We start from the raw sequence: 15457 nt of genomic DNA on the forward strand, positions 1-15457 counted from the left end.
TCAAACTCACAGATTGAACGTGGGGATTAAATGAGATATAGCAGGTAGAGTGTAAGCACAGCAATGCAAAGCTTTCCCCTGGACTGTGGGTCTCTGCTCATTGGGTCCCTAATCCTCTTTTGACCTAGGCATGTATTCTGATGGCAGGTCGCCTCACTCCTGTGCTGACCGGCTTTCGTGTTCTCATTCACTGTGTGACCCTGGCTATGTCACTTTCCACTCTACCAGGACATAAGTCTCCCCAGCTATACAACAGGCATGATGCTCCAGGAGGCTGAGGGAGCCAGGAAGGCACTGCCATCAGCCCATGCTCTGCTTATGGGGCAACAGCTGCAGGTAGGTGGATGAGAGGGGGTCCTGTAAAGCTGTCCTGGATTGTGGTGGCAATGGCAATGGAAATGTGAATGCCCCCAAAAGGAATACTATTTCTCCCCAGAATTTTTTCTTTTTCACTTCTTGGGAGGAAAAAAAAAAATCAGGAAAAAAATGTCTTAACAACAACCATGAAAAAAATGTAAATCCTATCATATTTCTCTGCTGGTATTTTTTTTTTTTCCTGCTAGGACTCTCTGAGACTGAGAGGAGGTGGGAATCACGTTGAACCCACAAGAGCTGGTGAGGTCCCTGTTTGGAGAGTGAACTAGAGAAACTGAGGCACAGAGGTCCAGCAGCCTGGTCAAGAAAACACAGCCAATAGACAACCCACCTAAACCCCAGCAATGCAAATGAGCCAGGAATAGTACTGGACCTCCCTGACTCCCCGGAAGGCTCTGTGACCTCCTTCCAGAGTGAACTTGAAATTTTTTCCTAACCTTTAACTTCTTAGCCACCAACACTGGCTCTGCCAATGGAGACTGAAGGAGGACTTACAAGATGATGTCAAAGACAGAAAGACTGGGGTTAGAATTAAGGAGAACCCTTTCCCTAGGGGCCAAGATCAAAGGTTAGAGGACTATGGGAACCCCAAGTGCTCTCTCCATGGGGTCTCAGTCACTCTCTTCCTTCCCACTGTCCTTCACCCTGTTGGAAAACCTGGGTCTCTTTGGGCACCATGTTGCTCTAGTCCACATCCTACCGGATGGTTGAGCCCCAGCTCCAGGAAATAGAGGCTAGAAAGTCTCAGGGCACAGCACCTCCCTGAGCTTCAGTTCCTGAGAGGGAACTCTGCCTCCCACACACCTTCTCTCAGCCTTCTCCAGGGGAAGCTTCCTCACAGTAATTGGTGTTGCCCAACGTTTCTTTTTCTTTCCCTTTTTGTGGGCTTTATTATTTTTGTTATAGGTGGGGCTGCCCAAGAGATCTGGGGGGGCGGGGAGGTGTGTGTGTGAAGTGATCAGAAAAGCCACAGTTTTACTCTCATCCTGGGAATGTGAGGTTTTTCCTCCTTCGTTTTCTTAAGTGAAAATCTGGTTTAGTTTTGCTTTGGGGGCTCTGTCACTGGAAAAGGATTAGTGCTCAGAACCTATAGCCCAGAAACAACCCAGCTTCATCATTTCAGGCAGGTTCTGCCCCTCAAGCTGCCTGGGAAAATGCCATCCATCATGGGCTGTGCCTGGTGGTGACAATAGTAATCAGGCATTTGTAGACACTACCATTTAGGGAGCCTTTATGGTGGCTCCTTCAGTGGCCTACTCAGCAGCTCAGGGAGATAATCTTGAAAAAGGAGAACTCAGAGCAGAGAGATGCAGTGACTTGCCCAAGGTCACTTGGCCTGACAGGACTCAGTGTCCTCCCTTTCCCCACAATGGCCGGGCACCCTACCCTCCACCCCACTGCAGTGGGACAGGGAATCAATGGAGGCTCTGAATAATGGAATCAAGATCTTAGTTTTGACCTTCAAGGAGGCTCAGTCCAGCTTGGGCATGAACTGGGGCTGGAGAAGCAGCAAAGAAATTTGGACAAGTGGTAAGGGTACCAGGCCTGTTGTCACTAGGAGAGCCAGGACAGGTGTCCTGTCCAGCCTCACTCTACAAAGGAGGACCTAGGCTCCTTCCTGCTGGGTTCCCCAAGCTCCCTGGTAGCTGATGATTTCAAGATGCCCCCAAACAGCAGCTCCCCCACCCCACCCCACCCCCAACTGGAGTCAGGCCTAGAACAGGGAGGTGGCTAGACAGTGACTGTACCTCCATTTCTTGCAGGAGCCAAATCAAGAGTCAAATGGAACTGTGGAGGAGATATTGCACTCTGGTAACACACCACAGTAACAACCCCCTTCTGCCTAAATAAGCACACAGCAGCTGGCAGATACAAGTACACATTGACCTCACACCCTTCATCCTTCAGTTCCCCAGGTGGAGGGCCATAAGCAGGAAAGTCCCCTCAGAGGAAAAGGTGGAGTTAGGGAGTGACATGGCTTCAGAATTCTCTCACCAGACCTCACTCTCCCTCTTACAGATCCTGGTCCAGGTGTGACCCTGTATTGTCCACCTTGTGCATATGCTTGAACTAAAGACAAATGTTTCTCTATAAAAAGGAACACACACATTGTGCACACACTCCTGACCTTGCTGACAACACATTCCCCAGTACCACTGCACAGATCCCAGACAATACACACACTCTCCTTGTATGGGGAGCCCCAGGACACCTACTAGAGCATCCCTATCCCCCAGACAAAACACGTTGACTGCATGCTCTTCTATACTCATCACAAAAAGAGTCTTTTAAACCATGCTTCTCAAGGCTTTCCCAGCTCCAAATGCTGCCTACTTCCTCCCTAGACTCAAGGTCTTCTCATCCCAGGTCCCTGGAGGCTCAATTTTGGTCGAGGCATTACCATCCACCAAACTCCCTACCCTCAGAGACTTTCTGGGGCTGGGGTCTTTTCAAGGAAGTCTGAAATTGTGACCTCTCCGGAGGCGGGGAAGGATGTATGTGGGTTGGGAGGGGGTGGTGATAGAGGGGAACAGTTTTCTCCACTTCCTGAGAAAGCACTTTGGGAGGCGATCCTCCCAGGAACCAATTCCACACCCGGCCACCACAGAACCAGGCCTGGTTCATACGCACCCCCCCCCCCCCGCGAGATCCTGCAGACAGTCGCAGCGCCCCTGACACTTCAGTGACCTCGACCCAGTGACTGGGTCAGGCCAGACTACGCGGGTAGCAGTGAGGCGCGCATAAGCGACTGAAACACAGCGGCGCGGCGGAAGGATGCAACTGGCGGAGATCTTGAGCTGCGGGGACAAGCGCGGCACTGCTTCGCGGACAGAGTGGCCCAGGTATTCCTACTCAGCTGTCTGGGCTGCGGCGCCCGACTCTCCATTCGCGTCCCAGCAGCCCAAAGCCTGAGCCTATAACCAGTAAAGACTGAATCCGGAGCCGGAAACTATGGCGGAGCTGGGACTGGAACTGGCTCCTGGGACATCGGCAAGACCCCATACTCGAACTGCGAACACTTGAGCGACCTGGGCATGAGTTGAGGCCAGAGGCCGAGGTTGGGGTTTAGGACGAGGCACTTGGATATGGGTTAGGATGTGAGATGAATGCGGCGCTGGTGCTTAGGGCCAGATCAGCTCTGAACCCGGTTCGGAGTCCGGGTCAGAGTCAAAGGCCCTCCCAGGACGGGCCTCCGCACAACTGGAGTCCCAGTAAGGTTGGAACCAGGGCCGGAGCTCGCTGGGGATGCAGTCGGCTGACTGCCGGGATCCCCGCGGGTTGGAGCCAGAGCCGCAGATGTCAGAGCTCGGCTGCGGCGCCCGAGGTCAGAACTAGAACCTGAGACTCAGGCAAGACCCGAGACGGAGCCAGAGGTGCGACCAAAGCCCAGAGGACCGCCGGAACCGGGAGCAGACGCCGACCGGAACCTGTGCGAGTAGTGGCGCGTGGCCTGGAGCTTTGGCTTCGCGGTGCTGAAAGCCGGCAGGCTGGACCAGTGCGGCGCGCCGGGAAGGCCCTTGGGACTCCAGGGCTCCGGAGTTGAAAACCACAGGCCGCAGAAGTGGCCCTGCGTATGCGCCCGGGGCTTGCCTGAGGACACACTGCAGACCCGGCAGCCGCAGCCTACCTGAAGTAGTCCATCTTGCAGAAAATTTCCTTGTTCTTGATGTAGCAGCTGTTCTGCTGCCTCAGCGACGTGCGACAAACGGAGCACTCGAGGCACCGCACGTGCCAGATGAGGTTGTTGACCTGGGGAGGGGGCGGGGATGGGGGTCGATTCAGCGCGGGCCTCTTTTCATGCCCGGCCCCAGCCTCCCCAGTTCTCATTTGCAGGCACAAACGCTGAAGCTCAGAAGGCGCATGTGACTCCCCCATTTTTCTTCGGTAACACGGAGCCTCAAGGAAATGGAAATAACACTCTTCCCACTTTTCAGACGGAACCCGGGGCGCAGAAAGGCCCTAAGACTTGCCCAAAGCCGCGCAGTAGGGCAGTGACTGAGCCAGGATTCGGAATCAAGTGGACCTGGCCCCGGCACAGCTTTCCTACAGTTCTCTGGGCTGCAACCCACACCCGCCAACAAACACACAACACCTCCCCTGACTCACCTTGAGCAGATACCGGTCCAGGATCTCCAGGCCGCAGCTGGAGCAGATGTTCTTGCCCGCGGACGGCACGGAGGAGGCGGCAGAGGGCGGCGAGCAGACAGATGGGGTGCTAGGCGTACATGGGGAGGCCCGACCCTCTTCCTTGTCCAGAGAGCCTGCCAGAGCCTCGGCGTCTGACTGAGCCTGCAGCAGGGGAGAAAGGGCAGAGCTCTGAGCCGGGCACCCAGAATCGACCCTGCCTTGGGCGACAAATCTGAACCCTTTGCGCACCAACTGACAACGAAATCTGCCTGGTGTGCCGCGCTGTCGGCAGGAGGACAGGAATGAAAGGGCCTATTGGAGAGGAAGGGACGGCCCCAACTTTTAACACGCGCATCTTGGGTGCGGGAAGCGGCCAGAGCCCACATTCCTGGCCAGAAAATCAAGGCTCAGAGAGGGGCGGCGCCGGTCGGGAATCCCCCAGCGCTTGAGCAGCGGTTAGTTGCCGGAAAGCCGGGCCCGGTGCCCAGGCCTGGGCTGCTGGGGGACCGAGGGCCGAGGCAGAGCCGAACGGACTCACCATGGCAGGCGGCGCGGTCCCTTCAAGACAGCGGGTGGTCGCTTTGCAGCCGGACCCTGGCTGGGCCATCACCTGGGGGAGGGGGGAGGGAATGCAGGCGGCGGCGGCTGCAGAACTGGCTCGGTGCAGCCTGAGCCCAGCGCCTCCCCGCGCCTGTTATATAAACCGGCGCCGAACAATGAGTCCTAACTTTGTAGTGGGCATTTAAAGCCCTTCCCCACAAAAGCGGTGTCTCTCTAATGAAGCAATTTGAATTTGGATTGGATTTTTTCCCTCTCTCTCCCCCTCTCCCTGCACTTAACCCGTGGCTCTTGAAGTAATCGCTTAGTTCCCTTGCAATCCAAGCCTCTGAGGGGGAAAAAAAAAACACGCGCACACACACAAACTACCTGCAATTAGAAATTGTCGTGAATGCCCAAGATAAGAGGTAGCCAGAGTGTCAATTCCAACTGTCAATCAGTGAGATCCATCAGGCCGCCCAAAGAATTGCAAATTTGATTTTTTAATGGTAGTAATTAAAAATCGAATTTTTTCTCTCTCCACCCACCCCCCTTCCTCGCTCCCTTCTCCTCCTCTCGGCACAAAATGCAAAAAGGAGAAAAGAGAGAAAGAAAGAAAATAAAAAGGAGATGGGGGTGGTGGTGGTGGTGCTGGTGGTTGAGGAAAATAAAACCCCGAGCGCAGGGAGCATCCGCCAGCCCGCCGGCCCGACACGCGCCGAGAAATTGAAGAGGCGATATTGACACGAATTCAGGCGCCTTTCGAGGGCCAGTCCAAGGGAAATCCGGAGCAAAAGGGGGCAAGATCGGGGTGGAAATGAGACCAAAAAGGGAAAAGAGAGGGGTCCAAGAAAAGGAAAAAATCACCCTCCAGCCTTTCGGAGCGCCCGGGACCGGCCCGGTGTCGGGATTCTCAGTGTTGCTCCCGCACAGCCCCCGGCGCATCGGCGCTATCAGCGCCTATTCAGACGGACAATACCGGCCTCGCCTCCTCTTGATTCGCCTGTGTCTTTGCTAAATCGCTTTTTGAGAAATTCCTCCAACATTTGCATAATGTGTTCCCGCTTTCCGCGACCCCCCCCCCCCAGCACTCGCGCGCGCTCACACACTCACATACACACACTCCCGGGAGCACCCTCGCACCCCTCCTCCCCGCCGCCGCCCGCTTCCCGGCCCGGGTAGGCTGGGTCCCGGCCCCTGCCGGTCCCTGGCCCGGGCCGCTCGCTCGCTCGCTCACCTGGTCGGTGGCGGGGCCGCCCTCCGCCGGCAGCCGGCAGCCCTCGGGCAGCGCCGGGGCAGCGTTCTCATGCTTCCAGTACATGGGCCCTGGAGCGGCGGGCTCAGTCGGCGTGCAGCTCCGAGAGCCGCGCAGAGGGGGGGCCCGTCCGCAGTGGGAGCAGAGGCTGCAGCAGGAGCAGGAGAGCCCAGGCGGCGGCCCCGCGGCCCCGGGCCCGGCCCCAGCCCCCACCCCCGGCCCGCGCTCAGCCCTGGCCTCCCTGGCTGCCGGCGCCGCTGCCTCGGAAGAAGGTCCCGACAAACTTGGAGAGGCCCCCGCCCCCTCCTTCTCCTCCTCCTCCTCCCCCTCCTGGTAGTCCTCCTCCTCCTCCTCCTCTCCCTCCTCCTCGTCCTCCTCCCCCTCCAGCTGCGGCGGCGGCCGCCCTGCCGCTGGAGCCCGGCTCGGTTCAAGATGAGTCATGCGTGACCAATCCCCTCCCCGCCAAGGAAGAGCGAGACACACACAACGAGGCAGAGTCCCGGAGACATACGCACACAAACACAGAGTCACACAGAAACTCAGAGCTGCTGATACACTCAGAGACACGCTTACATACAAAGACAGTGGCGGGCACACATCTACACAGCTCTCACTACTGCCCCTCCCTCAAGGGGCACCCACCGCCCTCAGGCACAGCCCCATTCATGACCAGAGGGTCAAGCCGTCTGCAGAGATGGACTCTATAAGAAGCCACACGTTATACTCTGCTGATGCACTGCTGTGCCTGGTACATTTGTGTACATACAGATGCAAATTATTACCTGCTTGCATCATTTAATGGGGCAATAGGCATCCACCCATACTTCACATGCCTGCACAGATACCTCTACTTCATAACAACCAGGGAGCACACCGGCTCATAAGCACTGACTGGGACTGGGAAGGGACTTTAGTGGCAAGGGAGAGTAGTTCCCTTGAATTCTTTTGGGAGGGATTGCTTGGAATATCCCTCTTCCCTTTAGGATTTACTTAGTTACACAGTCCAGTGCCCATCTCACCATCTCTAGGGTTCTACTGATAATGAGAAAAGTAGGGAAGGCAGAGAAGCATGTAGCTAAGAGACAGCCCCCAATTGCACAGACAAAACTCTCAAACTCAAAGACAGCCTTACCCATACTAACATCCTACAGCATTCAGATACACATGGACACTTACAGCCTCAGCCCCTTCACCACACACCAACTAAGCTTACAGACACATACACAAACATATGTCCTCTTGTAAAAACAAACACACACTCAGGCTTAGATCCAGCACTATGGTCATGACAGCCCACTAGCACCGTATCACACACATACTGTCACCTCAGTAATTGCCCTTATTTATAGATGTAAACACCTCACATACACAATTGTCATTACATTTGTATACCCATCCATTCTCAAAAGAGCAGCCGTTCACAGAGCTCCAATTCCTGTATCATCTCAGACATCCCCAAATACACACACATCCTCACAGATGGTGAGATAACCATTTATAGGCAGAAATGGCACACACACCTCTCCAGTCATGGGGTTCCCAGTAGGCAGAGTCAGTCTGCACAGGCAGAGGCACTTCCTGACAGATGCAGGCAGACAAGGATGTCTACACCAACACGACACTAAAGACCCATGCCTATGTCCCCTAAAGACAAAATATCTGTTCCTATGCACAGAAACCACTTCAGCCCCTGCATTCCAGTTATTTATTGCTCTCAGACATAGATTTTCAGAGAGCAAAGTGTTTCTCTCTGAACCATTATCTTTTATGAGAACAGATTACAACATGGAAATAGGTGAAGTGTGTGCATATGTACACAGTGTACATGTGTACACATGTACCCTCCAACATGATTACGGATGAGCAATCCCCTCCTCCTCAAATAACTCTTTTACACACAATAATCTTAGCTACCATTCCTGGGCACTTTCATCTGTGCCAGGCATTCCAATACTTAGCATTTTACAATTGCGATCTTGTTTTCTTTTCCCAATAACCGTGTGAGGCACCTAGTCTTATGGTGCCCATTTTACTGATGAAGAAACTGAGGTTCAGAGAGGTGTTATTTGCAAACTGGAGCCACAGTGGTTGATAACTATCAGAGCCAAGAAATCAAAACCAGACTTGTCTGATATCAGAGCTCATACTCTTGGTTTCTAGGCTGCACACAGGACCATGTCCACTCTGCATGTGTAAATATGCACACAAACACACATGCACACATTAGCTTTCCATATTCTCTCAACGAGCATGGACATGACTCCAGGCTTATCATTCATGAGCTAAGCCTCTTTTCTCATCTGCAAAATGGGTATACTAATAGGACCTCCTGCATCTCCTCCCCATTCACTCCGGGCAGCCAGGGGAATTGGGAAGACAATGAACATTATACAATGCTGTACCCATGTGAGTGCAGAAGAGCTCAGGAAAGAAGAAGGCAGCTACAAAGGTTGTACTGGATTTGCAGAACTTCATAGGGACAAAAAAGGCTTAAGATGAAACTAAAGGGCAGGTGAAATTTGGATAGGTTCAGGGGATAGAAGAAAATATTCCAGGTAGAGAGATGAGTGCAAAGGTTGAGGCTGAATGAACAAGCTGTTGCCCTCCTATGAAGAGGAAGGGAAGCATGTATTCCCTGAGTGATAATAATTCTTAATAATAATAATAATAATACAAACATCATTTATTAAGCATTTCGATGCCAAACACTATTTTATATACATTATTCACTGTAATTCTCACAGCCAAACCTTTGAAGAGATTATAGTGATAGTTGAAGAAACATGCTCATAGAAGCTCCCATTTCAACTTCTGGTACTCAGACTCTAAACCCAAACTCTTACCTATTATGCAATTCTGCACCTGAATCCTGATTAAGTGCTTAGGAACTCAAAAGGGGAGTAAGAGGCACTAAACTCAGAGGTGCAGCACAAAGATTCTGAGAGCAGACTGGGAACGAGTCCTGTTACTTCCCTTTATTACTCTGGACAAGTTATTCAGTCACTTGTTCAGTTTGTTTTCTCACCTGTGGGAGTGGTGTTGAGAAAGACTCCAGCTCCTATCTAACTGTGAAAATCGAACAAATGATCCCTGTACGAGGTCTCAGGACTCTACCTGGACCACAGTAAATAACCCCCCAAAATTAGCCATCCTTACATCATAGATTGGCTGTATTTTCTAGTTGTCATTCTACTGAATGCCACCTCAAATTCTTATGGAGAAAGACATAAGTTCACCAAATAATAAAACATTCTCCTAAATAACTTACTTAATGAAGCTGCATATCCATTATTCCAGCCCAGGGCCTGCCTGACTTCAAAAAGCACAGAAGTGAAATCACTTTGAGAACAAGAAATCTCTCTTCCAACAACCACTACAAAGAAAGAATCCAGACAGGAGTAACCTTGGCAAAATTAGGATTAGCAACTTTAGTATGTTCCATCAGGATACTCAATTTCTTCCTGCAGGCGACTGGGGCAGGTCACCCTGCTTCTCTGAGCCTTGGTTTCCTTCCTTGCATTTTTGGGGATAACAATGCATCTCAGGGTTGAGGTTACAGCTAACCATACATTAAAACTAATATTTTGTTTCAAAAAGTATTGACTCCCTCCTGGAGCTGTATTTAGCATTCAACATATACAATGTCATTTAGTTCTCACTTCAATTCTTCTCTTGGTCACTTGACAGGATGTGGTCATCTTGTCCTTTGGGATGGATTTTACTATCCTCCCCCACCTGAGTTTCCATTAAGGTTGGGGTTTGAAAAAAAAAGGCTTCATTAGTAACTGGATAATTCTGTAGGAGGCCCCCAGCAGTGGTTCCACCCGCCGGGGAGTAATTCTAGGAAGGTAATGTGAGCTGGGAGAGGCTGGAGACCTGGCTTCACATTTATTTACTCTGACAGCTAAATTGGTGAGCAAGGGGGAAATCAGATGAAAGCCATTTCAGAGTAAATACTAAATACAAAATTTAAACATTTGGGTTGTGACAAATGGGGAGGGAGCAAATGGGAAGAGACACAGGCTGCTTCTTTCTCCCTAGTCTAAGACCCTATTCTCACTTTGTCACCTTCCTGGGCATTTCCTGTGTGAGGAAAGAGCACAGAATGGGGTATGAATTGTGTGAGCCTAGGCCAGAAATGTACCTCTCCTGGCCACAGTGTCCTTCCTTGGTAGTAAAATTTGTGTCTCATTTGAATCAGATGATCTGGGAAGTGCTGGACCTGAGAAAGACCCAAGGTCAAAACCCAGCCCAGTCACTTCCTGGCTGGATGAACTTGGAAAAGTCATTTAACTTTATCTGAATCTCAGTTTCTTCAACTTTGGGGCCAATATCGACCTTGGAGGAGTAAATAAGATAATTAGGTGAAAGGGCTTTTCAGAACTTAAAGCATATTGCAAATGTATAGTTATGGTCACCTCAAGTCCCCTTCCAGTTTGGATGTCCACTGAGTAAATTCAGGTCAGCAGACATTTATGAAGTGCTTATTCCAGTTCCGTGTTAGAGGAAACTGTCCTAGTCTCTGCCCAATTAGGAGCCCACAGTTATTGAGAGAAAAGAGCTAGCCACCCAGTGTGGCATGACAGGGGCTACGAGGGTGCTATGGAAGCAAGGAGAAGTGGCATTTTACCTGGCTCACAGGTGAGGGTACCAGGAAAGGCATCCTAGAGGAGGTGACCTCTCAGAGAAGTCCTGGATAATGAGTTAGGCAAGGCAGGAAGAAAGTGAGGGGGAGCTGGATGGGGGTGAAGAGTGGTCCCAGTTAGTGCTTGCTAGGGCAGTGCTGGGCTGGGGAGGGTCAGAGTGTCAAGGAGTTCGGGTTTATCTTGAGAGGTTGGCAGTCCACAGGAGGTGACATCCTCTCTCCATAAAAGCAGCAAGCACGGCGTTAAGGATCCTAGCAGCCTGAATTGATAGGACTCTGTTACACATTGTGGGCTCTAAGGCAAGTGACAAACTCTAGACGCCTTAGTTTCCTTGCCATAAAGTGGGCATTAACACAGAACTCACTTACAAGGGCTGGGAGGATTCCCGGAGGCCAAGGTACTCACCTTCAAGTTAAGAGCTTGACACTGGCCCAGTAATCAGTAGTTACTTAGTCACCCAGAGTCATTGTCCTCACTTAAGAAGGGGACATAATGGGGACACAGAAGTCACTAGCTAAGCAGGGAAAGTAGAGGGACTAGAAGTCCCCTCTTGAGGAAATTCTGCATTGACCACACTATTCAAAGTAAATCCCCCCTATTGACCTTTTTCTAGCAAAGGGTAGATAAGACTTAAAAATAACTCGACTGAGGTAAGCCTTGAATAGCATACTAAGGAATTTCAACTTCAAAATATCAACTGTGAGGGGTCATAAAAAGCCTTTAAGCATGAAAATGACATGAGGAAACTGGGATTTTGGAAAGATGACTTAGGCAGTTGGCTTGAGGACAGATTTGAAGATGGTGAATCCTGAAGGTATTGCAGCAATCTAAGGGAGATGCAATAAAGCAGTCATGGGGACTAGGAGGATGGAAAGAAGAAATGGAATTACGTCACTTTATTATGTTATATATAACCACATACAGTGTATGATTGTGATTATATATACTAAATATCACATTCAGTCTCCTATATAATTTTCTTCTATATTAATGTTATATACCATGCTATGTAGAATCATATACTGTATTTGCAAATATTTATATATTTTATGTAGATGTTGATCCCATAGAATCATATATACTTATATACATTAACATCTTTTTAATATATATGATTGTATATGACATCATCCTAACTTGAATATGTAAATTTGATTATTTAAGAGCCTAGGTGTGGGGGAATGGGGGAGTAGAAAAAGTCACATATAACCCCATTTTTTTTTTTTTTTTGGTACTAGGAATTGAACATAGTCACAGCACTTTTTAAATTTTTAAAATTTGAGGCAGAGTCTCATTAAGTTTCTGAAGCTGGCCACAAACTTGCGATCCTCCTGGCATTAGATTCAGCCTCTGGACTTGCTGGGATTACAAGAGTGCTCACCACGCCTAGCTAGTATAACTTCCAACTAAAAAAAATTTTTTTTTTCTTCACTCAAAGAAGACATAAAACTCAGGAGCAATTGGGAAAGGTGGGGTCGGGGATTAATGGGCTCAGTTTTGATTCATTGTACCAGAAAGTGTTCAGGTGGGGTGCCCAGGAGTGAATTGGGTGTATGGGTCTGTAGCTCAGAAGAGAGGCTGGAACTGGGAGAGGGAATTCAGAGGTGTGAGCATAGGATGGCACTGAAGCCAAGGGGGTCGATGAGCTTCCACAGCACCAGGATTTACCTGGGTCTAGGAGAAGTTGACTTGTCTGCTTTCTGAGAAGTAATTTGCCCCTGAGGCTTGTCTTATTTTTAATGAGAATCATTTTTTAATGATAAAGCACATTATATACAGTGACAAGTGATGAAACAGAACTAGGTATCTAAGGATCAACAAGGTAGTTAACTGCCTTGGGTTAACCCTTGAGGATGGGCAGGAAGATATCTGTAAGACAAATGGGGGGACGGGGTGGGCAAAACAGACTTCTAGGTAGAAGAAACATCTTGACAGGAACAGGGGGGTCTGGAGATTCTCTGTGTTCGGAATGTCTGAGCAGTTTACTCTGCTTAAGGGAATGCATAATGGGGCAAGTTGCTGAAGGCCTCTCAGATTTGGCTTATCCTCTGGGTACAGGTATTTGAAAGTGTTTTAACTCCTCTTATGATTAAATCTCAAGCTCTTCCACTTCGGGCTTTTGTTCTTGCTCCAGTGCTCTTCTGAACCCCTTAGCCCGGCTTATGTTTTGACATTCTTCAGTGCCCAGCTCAGGTGATACTTATAGGAGATCATCTCTCCCTCACCTCCTGTCCAAGCTGAGTTAGGTGCCTAACCTCTGCTCTCCCACAGCTCCCGAGTCTTCCCTTTATCATGGCATGTGACACTGCACAGGCACCATGCCTTACTCTTTGTACCCTCCATGCCTGGCATGTGGCAGATGCCTCATGTGTCTGGCGAGGAAGCAAGTTTCCTTCTGATGAGATCACCCACCAAAAAGCTTCTCAAATGGGAGAGGACTGTTTTCAGGAGAGGAGGGCTGAATTTTTAATTATATTTCTAGCTTAGGAAGTTCTAAGAGCATGTCAAAATAATATGCCATTCTGGGTAACAATTACTTCTAGCCAAGCAAGATTGAATATCGAGAAAAGGTATAGAGCCGTGTCCTGGGATAGACTCTGACAGATCAGTTTTTTTTTTTTTAAACCTGGGATTCAAATCTCTCTCCAGAGATGATGAATACAGGCTGCCTGAGAATAAAACCAACCCAGAGGAAAACACAATCAAGACAGATGCTGACCATATCATTTGAACACCTGGACTTTTCAGTTACATGAGCCAATAAGAGCGCTACCATAAGGTCGTTGAAGTAGGGTTTTTGTCACTACTCACTACTGGGGATAGAGATCTAACTGGGGCATATGTGAGGCCAAAGCTCCTAGGGCTTTCACTTTCTCACATGGACAAAGAGGGAATTTAAATTTTCTGCAGTATAGTAATCCTACTGGGGCTGGGACAGCCCATTTCCTATCCCAAAGGATGTTTAAGGAGTCAGGGATATGAATACAGAACCAGTAATACTCAGTGCATGGTGTTCTGTAACCTCTATGCTGCTTTTTATTTTCTGTGTACCCCCAGAATTTTGACACCACAAAGGTTTTTCAGTAATGCAATGTCTAGAGCCACTCTCTGTTCTGTAAAAAAACAGTTAGTAAATATTTTAGACTTTATGGGCCACACAGTTTTTGTTCTAACTACTCAAATATGCTGTTAAAGTAGGAAAGCAGTCATAGACAATATGTAAATGCATGGATGTAAATGTGTTCTAATAAAATTCATTTATGGACACTGAAATTTGAATTTCACATCATTTTCTTGTGTCAAAAGATTGTGTTCTTTTTTTCCCCCTCAACCACTTAAAAAAGTAAAAACCATTTTTAGCTTGTGTGCTGTATGAAAAGAGGTGGCACAGGCCAGTTAAGACAAAGCAATGTACACCAGGATGCATGTTTGTAGGTCTGGGTTCTACCTAAAGCTGTCCCATTATATTAGTCCATTTTGTATTACTAAATGGAATGCCTGTGGCAAGCTATTTTATAAAGAAAAGAGGTTTATTTTGGCTCATGGTTCTGGAGGTCCATCCAAGGTTGAGGAGGTCACATCTAGTGATGGCCTTCTTGCTGGCTGAGGTTTTTTAAAATTTTATTTATTCTAATTTGTTATATATATGACAGCAGAATGCAATTCAAATCATATTACAGAAATACAGCATAATTTTTCATGTCTCTGGTTGTACACAAAGAGTCACACCATTTGTATTTTCGTTCATATATGTAGGGTAACGTCTGTCTCATTCCATCATCTTTTTGGTGGCTGTTTTGAGAAGATAGTATCACATGGCAAGATGAGGAGTAGGTGTGTGTGTGTGCTCTGGTCTCTCTTCCTCTCATAGTTACCAGTTTGTAATCATGAGTACACTTCTCTGACTACCCTATGCAATCCTCATCACCTCCCAAGGGCCCCACCGTTAAACGTTATGGTGTTGGCTTAGAATAAACTTCCATTCTTGTAATACTTCATAATCATAATGGGGATTAAAGTTCAACACATGAACCCTTTAGGGATACACTCAAACCATAGCACCCATTAACTATGTGGTCTTGGTCAAATCACTTTGTTTCTGGGTTTCTATTTTTTCCATATGGACACTGAAGAGGTGATATGGGATGGTTTCACAAGACCCTTCAACTCTCAAATACCAAGATTCTGATATTTTATTCAATATATATTTACTGAGCACGTATTACATGCCAGGCCCTATTTTAAATTCTGGTGATACAGCAGAAGTAAGAGTTCCTGCTTACATTCAACTAGTGAAGAGACAAAATTGATTTATATATCATGTTGGGTAGTGATAAGTTCATTAGAAAATGAAAAACCAAGGAGTGATGAAAAGTGACGGGACTGTACTTTTAGGAGGGAGGCCAAACACAACCACTTAATCACTGACATTTGAGCAGACATGAGTCAAATGAAGGAGTGGGCTCTGTTCTGTGGCCCTGTGGCAAGAGTATTCCAGGCAATCAGAGAACTGCTG

The 15457-nt window shown here is 48.6% G+C and overlaps 1 protein-coding gene across 5 annotated transcripts in view; it reads right to left on the reverse strand.

The window, feature by feature from the left end:
* Positions 1 to 6475, reverse strand: part of Lhx6 (LIM homeobox 6) — a 31202-nt gene extending 24727 nt beyond the window's left edge. For 3 of the 5 annotated variants that reach the window (XM_071600901.1, XM_027937588.3, XM_027937581.3), the window contains exons 1-4: positions 6278 to 6475; positions 5042 to 5113; positions 4483 to 4665; positions 4004 to 4125 (exon numbers count right to left, since the gene is read on the reverse strand). In XM_071600901.1, the coding sequence (XP_071457002.1) occupies positions 4004 to 4125; positions 4483 to 4665; positions 5042 to 5113; positions 6278 to 6361 (461 nt within the window). In that variant the 5' untranslated portion in view covers positions 6362 to 6475. Of the gene's footprint in view, positions 1 to 4003; positions 4126 to 4482; positions 4666 to 5041; positions 5114 to 5934; positions 5986 to 6277 lie in introns of those variants that run through there. The other 2 variants (XM_027937596.3, XM_071600902.1) reach the window with 2 other exon arrangements.
* Between the last annotated feature and the right edge of the window lie 8982 nt (positions 6476 to 15457).

Source organism: Marmota flaviventris, chromosome 13, assembly GCF_047511675.1.
Source record: "Marmota flaviventris isolate mMarFla1 chromosome 13, mMarFla1.hap1, whole genome shotgun sequence".
NCBI classification, from domain to species: domain Eukaryota; kingdom Metazoa; phylum Chordata; class Mammalia; order Rodentia; family Sciuridae; genus Marmota; species Marmota flaviventris.